Source organism: Melanotaenia boesemani, chromosome 19, assembly GCF_017639745.1.
Source record: "Melanotaenia boesemani isolate fMelBoe1 chromosome 19, fMelBoe1.pri, whole genome shotgun sequence".
Lineage (NCBI taxonomy): Eukaryota > Metazoa > Chordata > Actinopteri > Atheriniformes > Melanotaeniidae > Melanotaenia > Melanotaenia boesemani.
The window spans coordinates 11,165,560-11,190,776 of NC_055700.1; the positions used below are offsets into that span (position 1 = coordinate 11,165,560).

General features: G+C 36.6%; 1 protein-coding gene across 4 annotated transcripts; it reads right to left on the bottom strand.

Moving 5' to 3' along the window:
- Positions 1-6,221: 6,221 nt before the first annotated feature.
- amacr (alpha-methylacyl-CoA racemase) lies at positions 6,222-22,918 on the bottom strand. 4 transcript variants are annotated; one of them, XM_041970285.1, is made up of 7 exons: positions 22,527-22,558; positions 22,475-22,485; positions 21,410-21,684; positions 20,935-21,078; positions 18,448-18,608; positions 8,961-9,147; positions 6,222-7,726 (listed from the first exon to the last, which is right to left on the bottom strand). In XM_041970285.1, exons 3-7 carry the CDS (start codon positions 21,654-21,656, stop codon positions 7,317-7,319), a joined length of 1,149 nt encoding a protein of 382 aa, XP_041826219.1. In that variant the 5' UTR covers positions 21,657-21,684; positions 22,475-22,485; positions 22,527-22,558; the 3' UTR covers positions 6,222-7,316. The 4 variants fall into 4 exon arrangements, with proteins under 4 accessions (XP_041826219.1, XP_041826216.1, XP_041826218.1 ...); XM_041970282.1 differs by lacking the exons at positions 22,475-22,485; positions 22,527-22,558 and adding an exon at positions 22,760-22,918 and having other exon boundaries at positions 21,410-21,666; XM_041970284.1 differs by lacking the exons at positions 22,475-22,485; positions 22,527-22,558 and adding an exon at positions 22,810-22,914 and having other exon boundaries at positions 21,410-21,666.
- Between the last annotated feature and the right edge of the window lie 2,299 nt (positions 22,919-25,217).

Consider the following 25,217-nt stretch of genomic DNA (forward strand, 5'->3'; position numbering starts at 1 on the left):
GTGGCTTGAATCTAAGTAGGTGATGTTTCTTTTTTTCTGGTGACAAATTTGCTATTGTTAAAGTTCCCATGAAACAGCATGCAAAATGATAACTTTAACATACTGTTGTCTTCCAAAGAAGCTGGCTCTGATGGATGACAGTGGGTTTATTAGCCCCTTGTACCATTCTTTATCACCTCTGTTGCAACTTGAAATAAAAAAAAAAAATAAAACATTCTATTGGATGCAAAAAGGATTGAACACAATTTAAAGGTAAAGAGGGTAAGAATTACTGACATCAAGAAGTAAAGATGTGCATAGAAATGACTTGAAACACCACGTTTGTGAATGGATGGTGGCCAAAATAGTTCCAGATTCAAACATGTTTTCATCTGTTAGTGGTTCCAGCTAAGGCGCTACTTATCTCAAACAGTGCTCTAGCATCTCTCAAACAAAGCTGATGCTGCAGTTTGAAAGCTCAGAGGGTTCTGACTTTATACACAGATTGTTTGTGTTTAGAGACGCCGTGTTAAAAATGGCAGCACAAATATGGCAACTGCCATGTATGTGGACACACGGCAAATAGATACATGTCTCATTCTATGAGACTAAAAACATAATAGTTATTTTAGTAAAGTGATTGGATACACCTTTAAATTGTTACTGGGAAATTACAGAATTATTGAGAACACCTTCTTTACTACTTTTTTTGCTCTTGCAGGGCCAGATGAGGGGTCCAGCATAGTGCAAGGCCAAAAAAAAAAAAAAGTTTTTTATTGTAAATTTAAGCAATATACAGCGACTCTGAGCAGAAAGGTGGATGGGTGCAATTTCCTGATCACCTGTCCCTGCGTACCGAGTTCATCTGAAGCCCAAAAGAGGATTGTATAGCATGTTATTCCAGTTATTCTCAGGTTGGATATTGCCTGGTTTCAGATGTTAGAACAGGTCATGGCTTGACGCATCAGTCTGATAACAGGTTAGGTTGGAGGAGGATAAGGAGAAAGGAAGTTACAGCATACTTAACTTTTTAATTAGGTAAAGGTCCGGCTGTGGGCAAACAAATGTCAGGACAGTATTCCACAGAGACTTTTCAAAGACTTGTTTGCAAAGTTTGAACTCATGCTGCTGTCCCTCACAGAGCAGCAAGTTCTTGTCGACTTTTATCTCTGAGAGGCAATTAGTAGTTTATCGATTTTACTCTGTCAGAGCAACCAGTATTTCAATATTTTTACCAATAGAAATCAAACTCCCATTAATCCCTCTGAAGACTAAAACCACAATTAAAAAGGCAAACATCTTTGACCCTGAAAGCGATTAGCTATTTATTCTGTTTTAACCAAAGTTGGTGAGCAGCAGGTTCACATCCACAAGGGAAAGTCAAACAACTTTGGACTCTGCAATAAAGAGCCATTTGGGGTTGGAAGATGAAAACACCTGTTAGTACTTATGTTCTAACTTCCACTTAATGAAATAATATAGCCATTATAAATATAAAGCATATTTAAAACAAATACCATTCACTAAAATTTTACCCATAAACAAAACAAAAAAACTTTTTCCGAAAAGTTTATCTCCATATTTTTAGTAGCAGCCGTAATAAAAGCTGTTTACATTCTCTAAGTACTAAGGAAAGGCGCTTTAGTGCTTCTTCAGTATTTCCTTCAACGCAGGGTCTTATCCAGCTGGTTCTTTGTGCTGCCAGGTGTTCATGGTGTGCCGTTACCTTCTTTAGCCAGGAGGTACAGTATGTATCATATTTAGGGCCTGATCTGAGTCCAACACCTCTCACTTGAGACTGGTTCATATGTCTGCCACTGTGACAGTAACTGAGTCTTGTTTTGATTGTTTTTGTCAGTTCTTAGATAAGTGGAAAACATCTCATTTATCCTTCAGGCTTCTGCTTTTTGGGTGTTTCGTCTCAGGTAAGCATCCAGAGTTATGAGCTTTTGTGTGGTAGCGTTCAGTATCTTGTGTATTTTCTAGGCAGATGTGTTTTCATTGCATCTTTCTGCTGTTCTGATGACAACTTGTTTCTGTGTTGCCCTGAACTTAGACTCTAATAAATAAATAGATATCTTTAAACGACTGTAGTTTGAGTGCTGCCCATCCACTTCAAACCTTAGTGCAAGTAAGGTCAAATTTGTATTACAGTACTTTTGAATTTCTCCAAACATCTTTCCTCAATTTCATGATGTTTCCCAACAAGGTCAAGGAAAAGACGATTGAGGTGATATCTTTGTAACTATCCAGGATAACCCAAGGTTTTCTCTGTTCATTGCCAGATCTTTGCATCCAGTGTTCTACATTATAGTCTTATTTTCTATTCTTCCTCATACTTTGGTTTATGTTACGATTCCTGCCTCTGCAACATGTTTGGTTCAGTTTTAAAATAAAGATTTATTTTCCTCACTTTACTGCCTCCTGAGCCTGTGTTTGGGTTCACTTCCACGCACAACTTACTAACACAGATGCAAACCCTGACGTTAAGAGCCTGTTCTATGAATTTTCAGCTGCAACAAATGTAATGATGCAGAATACATGCTATCCATGAAAATAACCAGATAATCTAAAAATTGGGGACAAGAATCTCAAAAGCATTCAAATCACTCATCCAAGTGAATGGGTCTCTGACCAACCAAGAGATCACAAGAGCTCTTTTGTGTTCGACTGTCTAAGCTAATCAAGTGATGATACATGTGATTCCTGAGGCAGGGAAACAGAGAGGAGCAAACAGACAGGAGGTGGGATTCAAAGGCAAAAGGTTTTCTTCTTTGTTTTTTGTTTAGATTTGTTTTTTTCCAATGGTACTGTACACAGAAAACCTCACATATAACAGAAGCATGAGACATTACCTGTGTACACTGACAAACACGTGCACTTACAACACGTGAGGCTACACTGATATATATAATGCACATGCACATCCATATGCTACCGTTCAGCAGAAAAACTGTGTCTGTAATTATCCTTCTGTCTGTTACATACAAAATGTTCAACATATATAGGATATCTTTTAATTTGGCATATATTTATCATGCCAAAAGACTGATTAATTGACGGACTAAAAACTGAAAAATATACAGTACAAAATAGAAAAGGGCTGAAGAGTGCTATAAAGATAAGAGTCTGTAAATAACAACTGAACTTGGTGGATGTTTCAAATTGTGAATGGCCCACACAGTCGCAATCCTATCATTAAGACACCAAGAGAAGAGCTGGGACAAGTGATGAGATAAAAAGTAATCATGGCATTATTTTTTAATATAATTTCACCTTAAGGTCTAAAACATTTCTATTCTCCATTATACTGAAACCATTAGAAGTTGAACTCGTGCTGATGTTTGGTTGTCCTGTGTTTGGTCTTGGATGTGGAAAGTCAGATGCCTAGAATCACGCCACACACATTCCTCACATACTTGCTAGCCCAAAGCTCTGGTAGTGCAACAGAATATATAATTGTACTTCTTACCAAGATGATTAGTTGAAGAGAGCCAACAACTGCAGTAACGCCAGCTGAATGGAAAACATTACAGAACAAATGGTACCCTTTCTCAGTAGGAAGTGAGAAAGATGCTGTTGTCAAAGCCAATAATGACCACTGTTGTACCCACAGGTTGCTTAGTTACAAGAAGATAACCCATGACCATGCTTGGAATATGGATATACACAAGTCACCAGAGACTGGAGATTAATCAGCCCATCTAGAAATATGTTTCCCTTTTTTCCCAGCAGAAACTTGCGCTAATGACCACAGTGTCGTTGAAAAGTCATGCATCTGCTGAGTTTTTCAGATTCCATTTCTTCTGATCTCAGCACCTCAAATTCCACATTTTCATCTAAGAGACTTATATAACTTGCATTCTTGGTAAAGATAACTAGAAAAATCTCCTAGGGTTGTTGGCAAACAGTAGCAAGCAAGAATTTTCTTTTCCTTTTTCCTGTCTGTAATTCTCATTCAAATAGTTAGAGTTATTTCACATCCACCAGATTAAGAAAAGTTTCACATTTTGTGCTGCATTCCTGTTTTCTAATGAAGTGGATTCCTGTCATGAAATTCTTGATGCAAACAAATAGTATTGTCACAACAAAAGCAGTAGAATAAACCTTTAATCTGCACTATATCCTGCTTCATGAAATTCACAAGCTCACTGTTGAGCCACAAAGTCGTTCAAAAATCACTTCAGCTACACAGAAAGTTGTCTCTAAAGCCATTTCAGGTTTGTGCTGCAACTTGTCTCTACAGATTTTAAATGTTTTTAGTATAAAATTTGCATTTAGAAACTAATTTTCCATTCACCAGTTCTAAAAAATGCAATATACAAATAGGGGATGTGATTTGACACATTCAACCCCCAGAACTGAATCATTTCTACTGATACATTTAAATCTTCAGCTGCACTATTAGGCTGTATTGAAAAGATGGAACTGCCTGATAATATTAGTTTAATAAAAAATACAAACACAAGTTAATCATAATATAAACAAAAAGTGACAGCAAACTAGTATTTCCCTTTAGGCATTTCTAAACCTTTCAAGGCTGTGCTTATCCTATTTTATGCTAATTCGTTCCCTTTTAATCACTTTGGGGACTCTGCTTATTAAAGCTGACACAGTTTAGATGTAAAATGTTCATTTATATTTGAAGCTTTCATAAATTACTTTACTTTCTTTTAATAGTGAGAACTCACAAGCTTTATTAAGCCTATAATAATAAGGCTATACACATCCAAATAGGCTGTTTCAAGATACATATAACTTGCAGCTTCTTTTACTGCATCATAATTTTTTTTGTCAAAGCTAGCTCAATGAGATCGCTGAAGCAGGAAATTTACTTTTGAACAGAAAAAATAGTTATGGGTTATTAAAGAAGAGCTTTAATAATCCCCTATGGGAAAATCTTGCGAAGTCTGGCCCTCATTAAGCGGTATAAATAGCTTAGATGAAGTGTTACACTGAATGGAGAAAGTGATCAGCGAATCTGTGGTTGTCCGTTTTGTGATTAATGTGCTCCTCTGGTCAAAGCAGAAAAAAAACTCTTCATCAATCACCAACAACTTCAGATTCATCAGAGAACTCCTGCAGGAGGCACATCTATGTCACACTCACTCGGATGTGTGCAGAATAAACAGAAAATAGTGCTCCTGCCCTCCACCCTCCTGTCTGACAGGTACCTGACTGGTAAGTTGTCATTTCATTCATTTTAAATCTCTGCTTAAACTTAATTTATTCTCTTTGTCGTTTAACCCAGCATTTTTGGTTTTTATATATTTTTATCTTGTTTATATTATTTTGGTTTAAAATTGTTTAATTATGTTTTTACATTTATCTTTTTAAATGTTTTATGTATCGTTACTATTCTTACTTTTTAGCACCTTTGTCAGTACTTACAGTTTTAAAGTGCTTTTTAAATAAAGTTGGCTTGGCTTCATGAATAACGGCCACTTAGTCGACAGACACCATCTTGATACAAACCTACAATAGAAAGGCAGGCAGTAGTTCAAGAGATAACGGTTTATGACACACAGCTGGGGTTTAAATATCTTAAGTACCCCTGAGCTGATGGTGTTGAGACCAGCAGCCTTTGCTGGGTGGCATTTATAGACCTTGGTTGGACAGCAAACTCCAGGTGTCGTTGAGGCTGCTGATCTGTGATGTCAACGTGAAGCTGGATGTAAAATACACAAATGAAATGGTCCAGCTCACTACTTCTATCAATGTTATCAACCCTTCGGGGTCGAATTATAGAGAGCTCAGCTATAAAACCACTTTGAGGTTATATTTAATTCATTTTCATTTATTTACTAATTTTTATTTTGCTTTTTGTGGTTGGTAAAAAAAAAATAAAAAGAACTTTCCATCCCTGTCTGTATCTAACTGACTCAGCTACATACAGCAGTAGCAGGAGCAGGATGTTTTGGGCAGTAAGCCTGTTTTTGGCCACGCTGCCATGCACTGTATGCACACGCATTTACCTGCAATGCACACCTGAAAATAAAAGCCCATCGATTAAAGTCTTGCATTCTATCATTTGGGTGTAAGGCTATCCTTTTGTTTTTTGTTTTGTTTTTTTCTACTATTTACAAAAATGAAAATTCCTCCTCCATATATTTACAATAAATCAAAATTTCATTCACTCTGGAACTCCTGACAGAAAGTCAGTCTATTCCTTCAGAATTTTAATGCAGCCAAATTCAGTTTAGCTTCATATAATTTCAAGTTTCTGACATCAGACAATGAAATCAAATGAAAAAGTTTATAGCAGCTCACACACACTAATAGTGTCGAATCTGTTTCATCAAAACAATCTTCAGTCAAAGTAAACACAGTCAGTAGTAATAGTGACAGCATCTGTGCTTGGATTGTATTAGAAAGTCTAAAGGCACAAAAAGGTATATTTGAACAAAAAGGTGGTTTGCCTAGGCATATTAAACACAAACAATTTAAATCCTGCTATTATTGGAAACTGAGAAGTAATTTCTTACTGTAGCTGTTGTGCTACGCTGTATTGGAATAAGCAGGTATAGACAATGGATGTGTTTCTTATTGTGTGTATATATTTTTAATGCATTTGATACTCCCAAGCATTATAAATTACCCACATGAGAAACACACATGGATTAATAGATCAATAGAAAGGATGATTTCTCTAACTCTATTCAAGTCATTGCCTTTCAGCCTTTCCAAACTATGAAAGATAGACAGAACAGCCTGTTTTCAATCCACTGTTGCAATGATCCCAATTTAACTTGCATGTTTTCAGCCTCTGAAAGGTTTTTCATTGGACAATGAAACCCAACAAAGCTGTGAGTGAAATTTAAGAGAACAACACAGTTAGATTTAGTGGAGATTAGGAATGAGAGGACAAAATTACAGCCACTAGTGGATAAGCAAAAACAAACAGTTCTATTATCTTGGTGAGCTTTTAGACTGTGCACACAAATTGCTTGTGGCATATTTTGACCATGCACTAGATCATTTAAAACCCATGAGGAGAGTCATTTAAAGAATATTTGTGCTTCTCAAGACTTTTCACACAGACTCAGGGAGCAATAAAGACACAAAATCCCAAACGCATCCATGCACCCTGATAATGAAGTGAAGCCCTAAATATGCCCAATTTAGAAACAGTTTAGACATGAGCTTGAATTTCTACCTCAGGAACAAAATGAAGCCTTCCCTTCCCTTCGAATTAAGACTCTAATATTAAAAAGAAATTAACTGAATGGCAAATCTTACTGTAAATCACTCAAATGTCCATTGCGTTTTTTTCCCCAAATAGAACACATTTTTCCAATTTGTCCACATAACTGATTTTTTTTCAAATTCCTCTTCCTTTACAACTTTGCCTTCACAGCATTACACTCTAAGACACCTGCTGCTAACATCTTGTCTATCTCTGCTTTAGTAAAGCCATACTCCTCCAGGACCTCAACTGTGTGTTGTCCAACAGCGGGGTCGGAAGTGAGGCAAGGCTCCGCAGGAGTCCGAGACAGAACCGGGGCTGGCCGAGGGCTCTCCTCCCCACTGGAGTCTTTCATGAAAGAGCCTCTTTCCTGGTTGTGGGGGTGTGAGCTCACCTCATCGAAAGACAACACAGGTGTCACACAGGCATCAGTGCCATCAAAAATCCTAGACCAGTCTGCTTGCGTCTTTGAGGCAAAACTCTCTGTGAAGATCCGTCTCAGCTCCGGCCAGTCACTGAAGCTCATCTGAGGAGGCAACGCTCCAGCGTCCAAGTCCAAGCCTGGCAAATAAAAAAAAAGACTGGTGTAACACACTGAAGAAACAAACATAAGTCAGCAGTGAAATGATGCAAAACACAGCATAATACAGCAACAGTCAGCTATGCTTTCGTCTCAGTAGAGATGCTCTTTTTCACAGTTTTTTTTTTCCTTTTATTTCTTATACTTCAGTACATTTCTATTTTACAAAGGACACTTTTTCTTTTTTTTTTTAATTGCAGATGTGACATAAGATCATATTATGTAAGAAAAAAATCCTCAATGCCTCAGTCAAATCTATACACAGATGTTTAGGAGATTTTTCCAGCTAAATAACAATAAAACTGAAATGATTGTTTAAAAACAAAGATGTGCATCCAAAGATTAGTGCTCAGCTTCGGCCAGCCATGTTGAAAACGACGACTGGTGGCTCAGCATGATTCACGATAACTTGTTCATGCATTTGTTTTCAGTAAGCTCGACTACTGTAATGGAGTTTTTACAGGTCAGACAACTGCAACTGATTCAAATGCTGCTATTCGTGTACTCAAAAAGAACATGAAAAGGAAACACATGACTCCAGCTGTCAGATCTCTACAGTATCTGTATGCCAATCATTGATTTTATTTTTTTTATTTATTTAATTTTTTTGCTGGTAAACAAGGCACTGAATGGTTCTGGTCCAAAATCCGCTCTGCTGATGCCATATGAGTCACCGAGACTTCTAAAGTCATCTGGGTCAAGTTTCCTTTCCATCCCAAGCGTTAAAACTAAACTGACTGCTTCTACTCTAGCTTGTTCTGATTTTATTTATAGTCTTTTCTTTTTAGCTTGTTGTAATTGTTGTTTTTAATGTTGCTTTTGAACCTGCTGCAACATTTTTAATATCTTATGTAAAGCATTTGAAATAGTTTTCTACATAAAATGTGCTATACAAATAAACTTACTTTGCCTTCAAATTTCCCTGGAATTTAACACTCTGATGTATGAACAGTGCCATTTTTTCCCACACGTAGTATTTTACTTTTACAGACATTAAAAATGATGTTTTTCTTCATTTTTAATCCTATTTGACTTTTTATGTTACTTATTTGTATTGTTTTCATAAAATAAAATAAAATAATCATTTCCCTATATCATTGTTTTGACCCTTTCATGCATAGTGTCTACAACAGTAGCATGTAAAAATGGGCAATGCTGAAAAGATTTATTTCACACAAAAATACAGACTTAAATCTGTTTGAGCATGCTACAAACCCTTTAGTAGTTGTTTGTAGAACTGCGGTTCTATTGCGCCCACAGCCATGTACTTTCCATCCAAAGTCTTGTAAGTATCGTAGAAAGGCGCTCCACTGTCCAACATGTTCTCTCCTCTAGCACGATCCCACAGGCCAATGCGACGAGATTTCCACACAAATGAACCCGTATATGCTGCTCCCTCTACCTGAAGAGAGTAAAACCGGACACTTATATAAAACGTGTATAGATGATGGCAAGCACAATGTCTCCACATATTTGTTATTCACTTTTTCACTGATTATATATGCATTCCTCTATAAAGCTGTAGAAAAACCATCTGTCTATAACTTTCATATAAATTAAGAGTAACCACATAAACAGGGGTTATGCACAGCCAATAATATGTGGCATTGTGTGAGTATAAGGCTTTATAGTAAAGCATGCATGACCCATTATGTTGGCATTTCAATGCTTTCATTGCTATTGCTGAATGACTGAAAGAGAAGGAAAAGAATGATAAACCTTGATCAAACAATAACTAAGATAGACCTACCAAACTTCAGCAGCAGTTAACTTTAAAAACATTGTCATGGAAACATCTGGACATTCAAAGATCTTTGTGAGTAATATTACTGCTGACTGCAACCAATTAACTGAGACCAACCTTGTATGAAATGTGTGCTTTCTTGCAGAAATTATGATAACAAAAAAAGAAAGAAAGAAATGAAAGTAGCACAATATTCTTGGCATACACTGTTTCCAATTGTTCCTTTTATTTTCAATAAAATATCTTTATAAGAGCCAGTTATTAGTTTCTTGCTGTTAAAAACTAATATTCTAAGATGACTGAAACATTAAATAATGTATAACAGAATGTATTTTCTGTCAAGCTGCAGCTTTGTGAGGATACAAATCACAGAGAAGCAGACGGCCCGTCTGTCACTGGTCAAGGCCTTTACAATTATTCTGTGTCAAAAACCCAGACTCATGCATGAAAAACTGAGTCTGTGCAAAAGGTGGGATAATACTCTAAATGTGAATTCTTATTTTGATGGTTTTTGGTCATGAAAAATGACATTTTGGGAGAAAAAAAAGTTTCTGATATTTAAAATAATTAATGAGGTTGGATATTAAATAAAAGTCTCATTTTAAGCTAATTATAAAATAATAAATAAGATTAAAGAGAGTGTCCCTAACCTCCCTTCTTGTCTGTGTGCCAGTTAAATGTAATTGCTCAACTGGCTGCACAACACTCGCTTTAACCCATTAACTTCCTGCCTTGTCGTTCATCATATTTTATATCGTAGAACAAACTTTTAGTGACTAATGAATCTCATTAAAAATTCATCTAAGTAAACCTGCCTGAAGCCTTTGCAAACAACAGCAAATCAGCTGCTTGTTAAGGCACCAGCTGGTGAATATAGAGTCAAAACTGATGTTTTCCTGACGGAAATGTCAGGCTCATTAAAATGTTTTGTAAAACAGGTGAGGTGAGGGTCATGCAGCTAAACAACACTATGAAATTATTTACAGGAGCGCAGCTTCTGAAACACATGGTCTGCCAAGATGTCATTGATATATTACTGGGTTTAACTAATATAAGGGATCCAGACTCTGACCAATAAATCACATCATACATAAATATGAGTATGCATGTACACTTATATGTACATTTGCTAGTACACTGTGACACAACATCATACTGAAGTGACAATAATGATACCAGACTTAGATAACAGGCTGGGAGAAGCAAAGGGAAAAAAGAATGAGAGATTATACTTGAACAACAGATAAAGAAACTGATGGCTGTGTTGTATTTCACATGATGACACCAATTTCATGTCTCATGCACATGGAGGGGACTGAGGCAAATATTTTTCCTTATAGACCCATAATATGGAGAATGAATCTACTCCATTTTGAATAAAATTGCCCTAATCTACCTGAGTAAAAGAATCATGCTCATAAGCTGCCACTTTGGTTAAGAGGATATGTCAGAGCGGGATTGATGCCAGTCCTATTAGTGTCTAATAGATGCATTTGTACAAAGAAGAGCTGGCACAGTAGAAAATACTTCATTTTTCAACAACTTTGTCTGCAAGAACAACCAAAGGTGGAACAGGGACATTGTGTGACAACAGCTTATGTGATTAGGTCTTAATTTTTCCTAAGTTTACCTGTATTTAAAGATCTCTTTCCAGTACTTTCCAGTTTAGCAAGGTGGATTGTTAACACACGCACACACACTGTAGACACATATATGTGCACAAAGAAAGGTTTAGAAAAAAAATCTGTGAATAAATACATAAAATCTTTACATATGACATCGGAAAATAAAGTAAGTTGTGTTTTTTATGAACTACTCTTTGACCAGAAAGACAGAATGTGGATCCAGTTCATGCCTGGTGAGTTTAAAACAGGATTTCTACTCACTGCTTTCTGTCCAGTTTGGAGCATGCTGGGATTTATTGACTTGAGTCCACACAAACCACAAAAGAATAAATAAATAAATAAATAAGTGGTGAAAGGTGGACCAGTGAATGATAGATAATATGACAGAGAACATATTTGCAATGTTAGGCGTTTGAAAGATTGGATGCCAGGTGAAAAATGTTCAGCCCTGATGTGTGAAGGTGACAGTTCTGAAGCAGCACCGAGATCCAACATAATAACATATTGTTCTGTTAACAAAAGAGGCAACAGCAGGTGTTTCTGCAGCCCAACAATGACGATCTGTCTTAACTAAAAAGCAGATTAAAGTATGAAGTCTTCATTCACTAGAAATCATTACACTGATGATTGAGTTTCTTTTGTTGTTTCACATATATTGCAATTCTGAAAAAAAAGCTTGATTTGAAGCCATTATGTTAAGAAAATTTGCCAAAACAGAGTATATATTGCGATAGCAGTTAAAATTATTTTAGTAATATTTACTTAGAGAGCAGAATTGGTAAAGCACAAACACAATTAGAGCAGATTTTAAGGCCGTTTATACATTTGTCTGAACATCTCTTCAACAAGTGATGGTCTGCTGTTGTTCCAGAATTTATGGCTCTCAAACAAAATGGTACTGAAAACATTTAAAATACAAAGTAATACAAAAAATCTGTTATTCTCAGTAGAACTTCAGAAAATGTCAGATCTTGAAATGTAGATATTTTACCATTTCATGAAAATATTAGCTTATTTTGAATTTCATTGTAGCAACACATCTCAAAAATTTTGGTGAGGGTGATATTTACCATTATGTAGCATCCCCTCTTCTTCTAATACGGTCTGTAAACGTCTTGGAATTAAGGGGACCAGTTGCTGAGTTTAAGTAAATGAATGTTGTCCCATTCTGGTCTGATGCAGCATTTTAGCTGCTCAACACTCCTGGACCTTTGTTGCCAGATGTTTTGTTTCATGATGCTCCAAATTTTTTCTAGTGATGAAAGGTCTGGACTGCAGAAAGTCCGTTCAGCATGGAGTCTTCTACAAAGCCATGCTGTTGTGATGAATGAAGTATGTGGTTTAACATTGTCTTCTTCTCATGTCTGGATGGGAAGATGTTGCTCTAAAACCTTGTTTTTTTAGATGCTTTTCAGCATTGATGGAGCTTTACAGATGTGGAACCTTGGCTATAGGCTCTAATGTAACCCCATATCATCACAGATGGGGGTTTTTAAACTGTCCACTGATAACAATCTGGGTGGTCCATCTCCTCTTTAGTCTACAGGACACGGCATCCATGGTTTCTAAAAAGCATTTCAAATTTTGATAGTTCAGGCCACAGAATAGTTTCCACTTTGCTTCAGACCATTTTAAATGAGCTTTGGCCCAGAGAAGACGGCAATGTTTCTAGATTGTGTTCACATATGGCTTCTTTTTGGCATTATAGAATTTTTAACCTACATTTACAGATATCACTGTAAACTGTGTTCACAGTCATTTCTGGAGGTGTTACTGAGCCCATTCAATGGTTTCCAGAAGAGAATTATGCATGCTTTTAAAGCAGTGCTGCCTGAGGGCCCAAATATCATCCATTATGCACAAGGATTCCCCCTGGTTCTCTAAACACTGATGATGTTATATACTGTAGAATTTTACTTTTAGGAACATTTTTCTGAAATTGTTCCGCAATGTTAGACATGGTCACAGACTGGTAATCCTCCACCTACCTTTACATCTGCCTCTCTAACATGTTATTGAACTGTTGCTAATTAACATAATTAGTTGTCAAATGCTCCTCCATTGTTTTTCCAGTCTTTTGAGATGTGTGGCTGCCATTGAATTCAAAATGAGTTAATATTTTTATCAAATGATAAAATGTCACAGATTCAACACCTGATATGTTGTTTGCTTTAGTTGGAATAAATTATGGGTTTATGAGATTTGCAAATCATTGCATTCTGTATATTTTTTTAACATTTTACACAGCGTCCAAACTTTTTTGGAATTGGGCTTGAACATAATAACGCGCTTCGAGGGTTATTAGGATTAATCTGTTTTCAAACTTATGTTCGAATGATAGCTCAAAAGCTCTACCACCAATTTCAAAAGAGTGGAGCGGAGGGAAAGCAGAGTGTCTCAATCGACCCCTAAAACTAGCTGCTATGTGCAAAGATGTAAAGAGAATTTTGAAACGAAGGTTGTGGTACTGTTTCTCTGGAGTTGTAACCAAAAAGCATGTCACAGATGTTTCATATGACCTCACAAAAGTGTGTCAACTTGTAGAAAAGAAACAATGATATCCTCTTGTCTAAAAACGGAAACTGGCCCAGATTTTATGCATTTATACTAAAGATTCAAACATTTGGATGAACAGGGGGATGCTTATAGAAAACTGCATGTGCAGTTTAAACCACCATGATTAACTATGAACTTAATAATTAATGAACAATATAAAAATTAACATTTGCATAATGTCAAAGTGCAGATGATTAACTTTATAATAGGTTAAATCGATTAAAAACAACAACTCTGCATGCACAGTCATTGTCAGTGAAATACATTTAAACATCCCAGGAGCAAATATCTGCATCTGCATGAGTATTCACTTTATCTACTCCTTCACTCACAGCCAGGAGGTGAATTTACAGATAAAACTCCTTTTGAACCAAGCACTGACCTTTGATTAGAACTTGATGGGTGCCTGCTTCTTTTAACACTAATCAGAGGACTACAAAGGTGTAAATGTTTGCTACCCTGAGAGCAACAATGTGTTTTAGCTGCCACAACCCAGAACCCATATTTCATTCACTCATTCCACTGAGCTGTAAATCACCACACAATTTAAAGAAAAAAAAAGCTACTAGCACACCTTTCAGGCACTTTTTGAAGCCAGATTGTGAAGTGAGAAGTGTCTCACTTCTCTTCAGGAGATTTTCTCACATTTCTTTCAAAAGGATCGAGCCCTGTAAGACTCTTTGACTGTTCTGCATGCGCTTCTCTTCTGAGATGTTAACTTTTGACTTAAAAGGTCAGGACTGTGAGGACAATGGCAAAAACTTTAATTTTATGCCTCTTGAGATGGTTCACTGGGATTTGGAGCCATGATCATTATCCTGTTATAGATGTGATCCTTCTTTCATCTTTATCTTTTTAACACACTGTGAGATGTTTGCTTCCAGAAGTTGCTGACATTTAAGAGAAACATGACAGGGAATTTAAAATATATATATATATATATATATATATATATATATATATATATATATATATATATATATATATATATATATATATATATATATATATATATATATATATATATATATATATATATATATATATTTTCCTGTGTGTAAGGGCATACGGTATATTTGGGCCTTTTTCTCATCTTTCTTCTTTTCTCTGCTTCAAATGCAGAAAAACTAATTACTTAAATACTACTAAAATATTGAGTAAAATGTCTTAATGTTAGTTACCAAAGATTTAATACACAGAGAAACGGAGTGCATGGACAGTGAGATCCAGAATTTACGGAGGAGATATGTGATGCAGGAATTTCCACATAGGTGCTCAGTGGTTTTTCTTAACCTACCAATTGCCCATTCTACGACTGCAGATAAGGGGAATGTAACTCTTTTGGCTTAAAATTGCCATTGAAGTATTTTTCTCAGTCCATTTACTGCTTACTCTCTCAAACCATAATAACATGCTCCAAAGGTTAAGTGCTGCAGATTGCAAAAGGCGCACTATGAACAATCGACTGGGGCACTCCATGACCCTAAAATCATGCTCTTGAATAGAGCTATAAATTAATGGAAGAAAAAGGAGCACTTGCAGTGTGCCTGTATTATTTTCATCAAAATATATCACAAACATTTCATTAGGGACTTTTTTGTCACCTGTGGAAAAAGAGCATGTGTACACTGTAGATGATCAGTTTTGGATGCTAAGGGCTGCAACACAGTCTCAAAACATGATAGACTGGTGGAGAGGTGCACTTTGCAATCAATTCTGCACCCTTTTTTTTCCAAACATAGTTTTGCTCATTGCATTAGTCTCTAAAATGTCTTTCCAAAATGCATCAGGCATGTTTAATTATTCATTTGGAAACTTTGATGCTGAACTATGAGGTGAAGTTGCTATTAAAGGTTGTCCTCTGAAAACCGAGGGGCCTTTCTATGTGATTAAGGCCTTTAAAAAATTCAGATGAAGCTTTTGATTGGCCTTTCAGGCAACCCTCCTTCAACCTCATGAACATTTTTTTTGTTTTCCCAGATCTTAATTTGTCCTCCACCATTCCACCTGGTAACTGCCACTTTTATCAACCAAAGAAGCAGGTACTTGGAAACCCTTTCTTGCTGAAAAAGGAATTAGATACAAGAAGCAGGGTATTAAAAAAAGCTTCAAAATATGAATCTCATCAATATTTACATCTAGTGAGCCTCTCACCAGTTTGTTTACACCGCAGAAATGGTTTATCTAACCAAGTTTTGCAATCTTATATCCAGCCAAAAAGTCTTTTTTAACTTGTTAAGAGAGTTTTATAGGCAAAAGCAGAAAGTGTAAGACAATTAATCATGTTTTGAGAGTATATGTCTTTTATGTCATACTTAGTTACAAAATCCTTATACATACAAATTAAATTCAATCATTTGAGAAACTTTTTGAGATCAAATTGTATCTTCCACACCCAATCTTAGCTGTGAAAACTTGTTTCATGATCTTCCAGCACCAATTCTCACACACAGTCAAAATCTGTTACCTTAATGTAAAAAAACATAACACTTTTTTTTCCTGAAATAAGGAACAAATTCTACACTTGTGTGAGAAATATAAAACAAGTGGTGAAACACTCATTCCAAATCCTTATTAAGTCAAAAAAAAAAAAAAAAAACACTAAGCCACCCACAAAATCAGAGGTACTTCCACATGCTTTTAATGCAGAGGGTGCAGGTCAAATGTGTGCCCACCACAGTTCCCTGGAGCCCCGGAGCTCTTCTTTGTGTGTTCCTCTACATTGTGATATTAATTAACAATTTAAAAAAATCCATTTTTAAACATTAGTATATCAATTCCAAATCATCCACATCTGCTTCACAATGCATCTAAAATTATTATAAGATAAACATTCAAGTGTCCTGAGGAACAGAACACACATTAGATTAAAAATAATAGAATACCAGCCTATGTGGTTATGAGTCAAATAGAAAAAAAAAAAAAACTAGATGGATTCTAATAAAGAGCTGAGGAAATTAGTTTGAGCCAACAGGCTATAAAAGCCTTTGAACTCTAAATTGAATACCACCCACACTTTAAATGAACCTACATAACCCGATTCAGGAAACCAACATATGCAAAGCATGTGCCTAGAAAGTTAAAAAAATACAAAGGATGAAAATAATAATAAGCCCAGTACAGCATGTTCTTCTCGTACTTCACAGTGGGATGATTTCATTTAACACATTTCCCTGCTCATGTGGGTGAATCCTAATGTATAATGTCTCCTGTGCCTGGAGGAGCTTTCTGAAGTCTGAGACAATCGTGGTGACAAGGCCGCTCTCCTAACGACACCGACTCAGATATCAGCTGACAAACCTTTGAACTTAATCTCGCCTTGACAGCTGCTTCCCCCCCCATTTGTTCTACTCAAATCATTGCACACAGAGAACTGCAGGACAGCAGGCTTTAGATTCTTTGACTAGCCTCAAAATTACCTGACAGAAACATGGAGAATATGCAGCAGCGCTGCTCGATCAAAGTCACTTTTTATCCAGCTGATCAGATGTAATTCCTGTCATCTTTAAAGGTGACCAAACATCCTCTTTTACTTGGACATGACATATTTTTTGAGAGCGATGCTTTGTATTCCAACTGTGTAACACTACTACTCTCTTTAAAAAGCCAAATGCCTCTTCTCTCTTTACTTGTGGACTTCCTGCAACAACTCGTCACCCAGAAAATGTCTTTTCCTTCAGCAAAGATCCTGTCAACGACGTCCGGCAGACAGAAGCCCTTTTCTTCTTTTTTGCCTCATTCTCTCACTCTGTTGGGCTTTAGTAGTAGATACTTGATGTAGTCAGTATATACTGATAAAATGCAATCAATATTTCTAACATGCCCCAAAACTTTCCTTTGAAAGATTAAAATTCAAGATATTTTAGTTTTTGCTGTAAAGTCTTCATGACGAGTAAATAATCTAAAAGTTGTTCATCTTTGCAGAATTTTAGCGCTGCAAAGACTGAATTTTGTTTTAGAAATTAGAAAACTCATGGAAACATAAAATTTGATTTTCCATCTTGCAACATTTCCCTGCAAAGGCTTTAAGTTAACTTTACTGAACAAGTGTTGTTTGTTTTCTGTTTTCCCATTTTTATGGAAATAAGCAGCAGAAGTACCCCTGCAGCCTCACAATGTAGCTCAGAAAATCCAATACTCGATTTGCATCCACTATAATATAATCCATAAAATTGATCTTTTTCTAATGTGCACCTTTGAAAACATCAACAAGTTTGCCATTTTCAGCTTCACGCCCTGAAGGACTTCATTAGAGTGGCTCTGCTTTGAAAACTTTTTAGCTACACAACAAGCAGTGAATGACACAGCAGGATTCAGAGACTTTGATGTCCTTTTCAAGTATCTCTGCTGTGAGCAATCCAACTTATCCCACTAACACTTACTCTGTTTGCCACAGACTGTTTGCAGAATAACCACCAGCTGGTAGTGGACTGCACAGTGGTGCAAAATATATTGTAGCCAATAGTTTGCTGCAGTCAATTGATCCAATTGTTCACAAACACCGAGACTGAAAATGGAATTTGTTCTGCCGCCTTTTCTGAGCTCTAAAAAGCCTCCGAGAGGAATGAATTCCTTTGCGGTGTCTGATCAGTCCTCCTACCTTGATTACCTGGTTTGTATTCCATCAGCTGTACCTGCAGCAATAAACCCACACTAAGGCAGCCGCCAGGCAGCTTAAATGTTTGCTGCAGGGCTGCTGTCACTGTAATTGTGGCCCAGCCTTGGCCAACAAATTTGTAGCTGCAGCCCAGTTACACTAGAAGAAATAAATCCTTACCATGCTAGCATCAATGATCTGTCCTTTTCCTGACTTTGTCCGCTCCAGCAGCGCCAAAACTACCCCCAGCGCACAGGTCAGACCACCACCAGCAAAGTCTGCTAAAAGATTCATTGGAGCGTAGGGCTTCTCTCCACTTCGACCCAGCCGGGATAAAAGACCTGTGATGGAAAAAAAAAAAAAAAAAAAACACCATAAAAATGCTTTATAAACCAAAGTTTAGAAGTAAAACAAATACATCAAATTAGAAAAGTTAACTTAACAGCTGCTGCAAACAGGAATAATGTTGGTATGGATGTGCACAAAACTCCTTTGAAGATTTCTCTAATTTAGTCATTGAAACTGCTGTAAAACAAGCACTTGACCTCTGTACAGGACTCCTATCTCCTTTTACTACGCTTTAATCACACAGATATTAAAAGGGACCTTAAAAAGACAAAAAACTATGCAGTGAAAAAAAGATTGTTTCTTTTTATCTGCTCTGCTGCTTTGGGTGCAAATAAAAGACACACACACACACACACAAACGGTGGGAGCTGCTTCAGCTGATGCATTTTATTTGCAGAAGTTCTACATCCTGAAACAAGGTGAGAAAAAAAATTCTTATAATTTGTTTAAATTTGACCTCATGCTAGACTGTGTGAGTAAAATTACTTAAAAAGAAACTTTTTTTTACCAAATGCATTGTAGTTTAGAGTCTATTTCTATATATTAAGGAGATGACGTGAACGGGGATTCAGCGGAGCTGGATGGGGAACAGATCTTGACGGGGTAACTGGTCTTGATGAAACACTGTATACTTGTATCAAGCACCAGCAGAAACACGTTTAATCTCCGCTGCCACCTAACGTACAACAAGGAGCTATAAAATAATCCAGCAGCTGTTTTGTGTTTTGTGTGTTGCATCTTACTGTGAATCCAAATTACCTGATATCTGCCAACACGGACAGCAGCATGGATATTCAGACAAACGACTTTAGATAGTGCTCCAGTTACTGGTGAAGGTGTCCTATCTGGCGATCTTAAAGTCATTCTGATTTTCTTATTAGCCAGGCAATAACAATACACACTAAAATAAAAAAAATATATACTAATAATTTATCAAAACTTGGTAAATAAATAGCTTTAAACTTTAGCAAAGGCTGTCAATTTACTATTTTACCTTTAGTCTTTAGGCTGCAGGGCACCACTGTACATGATCTGTTTGTCTTACTGACCAAATTTTATGAAGAAGAAAAGAATTACCAAAATCTGTTATTAGCTACAACAATTCTACTGTTATTACAGCAGAAGCTGCAAGGCTTAACAGATGTCCGTGCATGACAGTTTTATGAGTACGGCTCTGTATGAGAGCTGCATCTGTCAAAACATCGCAACTTTCAACTTATTGCATGTTTTCCTGATATCATGCAGCCCTACTTATAGCCAAAAATAAAGACAGCTCTTAGCAAAGCAGTGCAGAGGAAACTAGAAAAGACATATTTTTGTTCTTTATCACAGCTGGATTTCTAATGACAGTCATATCATCTAAATTTTGCAATTATGTCTTTCTAAAATAATAATAAAAACTCATTAAAACCCTGTTCACCATGTCAAAACAACAGAAATCTTTCTCTTTACTCAACAGCAGCATTGACCATGAAGCTGAATTAAAACCTCTCTCACAGTTTCAACAACTCAAACCTTTAATAATTATTTCTTTTCAGGATTTGTTGTACTGGACCACTGTAATTGTAGCAAAGGGCAAATCATGAATTAGAGCATATACCCGCATCAAACTGCTGCATCAAACAAAATATCTGAGTCCCAAATAACTCCTTTCACTGTTCATCCTTTTGATTTCATCCTCTGAACCTTTCTTTACAGCAGGATGGAAGGATGTTGTCAAGGTCTGAACTTTGCTGTCATCTCCTGACAGTTTTCAAGGTCCTGCTAAGATGTGTTGAAGAGCAAAACCCTAAGAAGCATGAAGACCTTACAATCACATGAAAAAGTAGAGAAACTTGAAATAACTTAGGTGTAATGCATGTCGTGTTGAGTTCACATTAAAACGCTAGCATCACTAAAGCAGAAAAAGATACACCATTAGTTGATTCTACAAATTCACTCAGTGCACACTAGCTTTTCTTGTATATGGAATTAGGCTGAAACAGAAAGGTGCTATCCTAATGACACAATTCACAAATATTTATTAGCAGTATTCCATATAACAAGCAATACTCTGTTGGTTTCAACTATGGATCTGTTTGAACATTCAACACATCTGTAGCATTCATTATTGGGACATGAAGGCATCAGTATCAGAAAAGTGATGATGTATACTAACATGTTACTCAGGTGGTGTGTGAATGCATTAAAAGAAGAAATTCACCCTGCCTCTCATATGAGCTGTAAATTACCTTTTAATTTTTATTATAAAAACTTAATGGAATTCCATCACTTTTTCATGGCAAGGTATAAAAAGAACAGCTCTGTGTGTGTTTTTACCCGACATGGCGAGGTAGTTGATGTCATGCCCCGCTGCGGGGGCGTAAGGCCCACTCTGGCCGTAGCCTGTCAGACGAGCGTAGATGAGACGTGGATTTTCCATTAACAGCTCGTGTGGACCGAGTCCCAGTTTTTCCATCACACCTAAGAGGTCAGTAAAGTGTCAGGCATCAGAAACACTTCTTCATCTGTGCCTCCTTGTGGTGTAAGTTTGAGATAAACTGTTTCCGTTTTGCAGAACTTCTACATTGATTAAATGTAATCTAATTTAAGGATTGTTTAGGATTTAATAAGCAAAACTGGTAAATCAAAAAATTGGTTACATGTTTTGCGTCATTTACAAATTATAGACAGTTGCAGTTATTCATGTTTGGTAATCTATTCTTTCATCTGGTGTTTTACTTCATGAACTACTGACTCTGACCATCCAGTACCACAAAGCTTGTTCCAGCTTCACTTATAATGCAGGTCTGACCTTTACGGTAGGGCTCAAGCACCACGTCGGACTCGATGCAGAGCCTCCTGAGTACAGCCACACCCTCTGCCGTCTTCAGGTTGATGGCCACAGAGCGTTTTCCCCGCGCTTGGGTGTCCACAGACATGCCAGCCTTAGTGCGGTCCACACGGATCACCTTGGCTCCAAAATCTGCCAGGATCATGCCACAGAACGGTGCTGGAGCCAGACCTGCCAACTCGATAACTCTAACCCCAGCCAGGGCCATGATTTATGGACTGCAGAGTCAAATAACAGAGAAGGCTCTTAGTTTAATTCAAAACTGTGACATTTTTTGTTTGATTTAACCATTTAGTATATGTAAAACATATAATATGAGCTTCAACATTCATTTTAGAACTTACTTGTGTGAATGGATCACATACACAGACAGTGGAATATGGAAAGAAACTGAAGGTGTAATGTTGCCATTAGTATAGCAAGTTGTATTGTAAACTGCAACATGCAAACAGCGTTTGATGACTTTGATATGCATGCAGAATTATCTAGCAATAATCCATTTATACTAAAATCCACTGGATGTACAGATTACTGTCAGCAAACACTTGATACAGAAGATCTTCTAAAAACCTGATTTTTCTCACTTAAGTTGTGAAGCATTTAAATTCTGGCCTGTTTTTGCATATTGTACCGTCAGATATTAGAACACATTACACAGAAATCAGAGAAGAGGAGGAGCCTCAAACTAACCTCATAGTTCAAAGATATCTAAACTTTAGACTTTACACTGAACGGATTTAACAAGTTTTTTCGAGGCTCGGCGTTTCATCATTGAGGGCTCGCAAAATAACTAAAATACAAGTACTCCAAGAACTGCATACACGCCTACCATGCACTTGTGCCAATTAGTTACCAATCTGACTTTTCTATAACAGTAACAAACTAATTACTGCTGCATTTATATGCAAAACACTAACAGATGGCAACGTTGTAGCAAAAACTACTTAATGTGGCGTTTTGAACAGAAAAACAACAACTAGCTGCAGCATGAAAAGATCGCACATGGTCGCACATGGCACAAGGTTTAAACACCCCTGACAGAGTTTGGCTCACCTTATTTATGTGTATTAATTGTGTACAAACCAAAGGGTGCCTGTCTGAGCAGACCTGAAAGAAAAGTTTGTTTGTTTCAAGTATCAGACACCCGGCGGCGGATCGGAGCAGTAGCTAGCTACACAATCACCCCTTTTCTTGCAAACATAATTATTCTAAAAATTAAATTTACACAACACAACTTACAAATCACGTAGTGACTTATGGTAGCTACAGTAGCGTGAAATATGAAAAATATCAATATTTGTAAGTACTTACCTGTGGTAAATGCACAGATAGTAGTAAAAATATAGTCCTCTGGTCCAAACCTGTCGAGCTGTTTGGTGATTTTGCTGTGGTTAAGGTGAAGGTGAATGGGGGGGGACATCAAAGTACGCCGTAGTTTACTCTGCCTTAATCAAAGCGCTAACTCCGCCCAATCAGGCGGATATCCGGGTACGCCGGTGAACTCTGGAAGCACACCCAACATGTAAGCGATTTCCTGGTGACCACTCGTCGTAAAGATTTCTGGGAAATGAAGTTCTCTTGCCTTCCACGCTAGCAAGTGATAGATAGATAGATAGATAGATAGATAGATAGATAGATAGATAGATAGATAGATAGATAGATAGATAGATAGATAGATAGATAGATAGATAGATAGATAGATAGATAGATAGATAGATAGATAGATAGATAGATAGGTCAAGTGAAACTGGCACTTTGTTTAAGTTTCTTTTTTTTTAAAAAAGAATAAAAACAGATAATTCACATTAAACAAGTACATCCTTACACTAATACAATTTGGCTTTATTTCTATAATGCCAATTCATAACAAAGTCATCTCAGGGCACTGAACAGACATAATCACTTCAAGACAACTCATTGTGATCCAATTTTTTAAATCCACATTAGTTCATGTTATAATAACTGTCTTCACACAAGCCTATTGATAAAAAAATGGCCTATGTAAGAAAATCACACTGAAGTTACAGATTGGGTGCCAATTATTGTGGGAGTGTGTGATGTCATGCTGAGATCACAAGAGTCTTCCAAGGTCTAAAGAAAAAAAATGTGCTTTTGAGTCTGGCAAGGGATGTATAGTTTATCTAATTAATCCCTTTACATGGAATTGCAGCATTTGGTCTCTTTTGCATGTTTAAAATCAGACAGAAATAGTACAAATTGTGCTTGGTGGACATATCAGGAAAAAGCCTTTTTTTATCGAAAAAGAACACAGTGTACAACAATTTGTAGTTTTGTAATTGCCTTTCCTTTTTTTTCTTGTTTTTTTAAAAAAGGCAATGGTTAAAAAAAAATCTTCTTTTGACAGACAATTCAAAGACAGAATCTTTGTCATTTGATCATTTCTGTGGCATGATCCATCTCATGGGGCACTGTTCTCCAAATGGCCAGTATTTGAGGCAGTCCACAATAGGTCTCCAATTGTGTCTTCTTCACAACTTGTCTGCACATTAATTTTGCGCATTTATCATAAATAGATTAATTGCAAAATGCAATTAAGTGCAGGCACATTTTTATTAAAAGCCCTTTATACACTGCCTGGCCAAAGAAAAGTCACCACCAAAAACAAAAGGACACACAGTCTAATATTATGTTGGACCACCTTTAGCTTTTATTATGACACACATTTGCTGTTATTAATAGGCTTCTGCAATGTCACAAGATCTATTTCTATCCAGTGTTACATTAAATTGCCTCAAAAAACAAAAAAGTAACTTAAAGATATAATGCACACATACACAATCAGAGGGAGACAGAAAAAGCTAATGAGACACAAGGGACTGCAAACACTTTGGATACTGCAGGAGGTAGAAAATATAGCCCAGTTTAATCTAAAAAGTTCAATAAAGTGATTCAGTAGTTGCAGAAGGTATGAGGTCCATGAAAAGTCACCTTCTGGATAAATTTTGTTTAAGCGTTTGTATTGTTTGCTGTTCCTTTAACGTCTGAGCAGACTGTTGCTGCATTGTGTTGTATAGTAGGACTCCGGTGATCAAAGCGTCTTTAACATCATGCTGTGATGCTGCATGTTAGTCTCACAGGAAAATATCCAGTTACATTCACAGTAAAAAAAAAAAAAAGGAGCTTGTTTTAACTTGAAATGCTGATATAAAAAAAAGAAAATTAACAACATTCCATGTACAGTAGATATTGATCAATAATAAAAGAGGAGTTATTGATTACTCTGCAGGGTGTCAGCAATACTACAAAGGATGACTTTTTCACATACAAGACTGAATTATATCTTATAATTCCATGTCACTGAATGTTGACTGGAAAAAAGTCCCTTTGGCAAGTCCAGTCTAAGGTGTTTGCTTATAGACTGCATATTTCTAAATAAATGAAGTGAAATAAATAAAATTAAAAAATGAGACTTTTCTGCAGACAAACTGTTGACTCAGTTTATTGGAAATTTACTGAAGCTATTTTACAGGCATTACACGCATTTCTGGGATCATTTCTCTGGGTGGGATGTTGATGTACTTTTGAACATGCAGGTCAGGATTAAGTTTGAATAGAAACTCAGAGATTTAACAATGATCCAATGGGCAATGCACCCAGGGGATTATTTCTTTAATTATGCTCTCATATATTATTCAACTGTCTGAATAAAAGCCCCTGAATACTTGCACATTTGATTTGGGGTTACCACTGAGATACCTTCCCACTGGAATTCTTCTCTTGTGTTTGGAAGAACATCTCTTGCATTTGT

Bases quoted from the DNA above. Each gene is read 5' to 3' on its own strand.
- amacr (XM_041970282.1), bottom strand. From the start codon at position 21,656: ATGGCCCTGGCTGGGGTTAGAGTTATCGAGTTGGCAGGTCTGGCTCCA. The intron at 18,609-20,934 runs GTAAAAACACAC...TTTCCATCACAG, and splicing joins CAACTACCTCGCCATGTCGG to GTCTTTTATCCCGGCTGGGT. The intron at 7,727-8,960 runs GTTTGTAGCATG...TTTATTTGCCAG, and splicing joins CTACAAACAACTACTAAAGG to GCTTGGACTTGGACGCTGGA.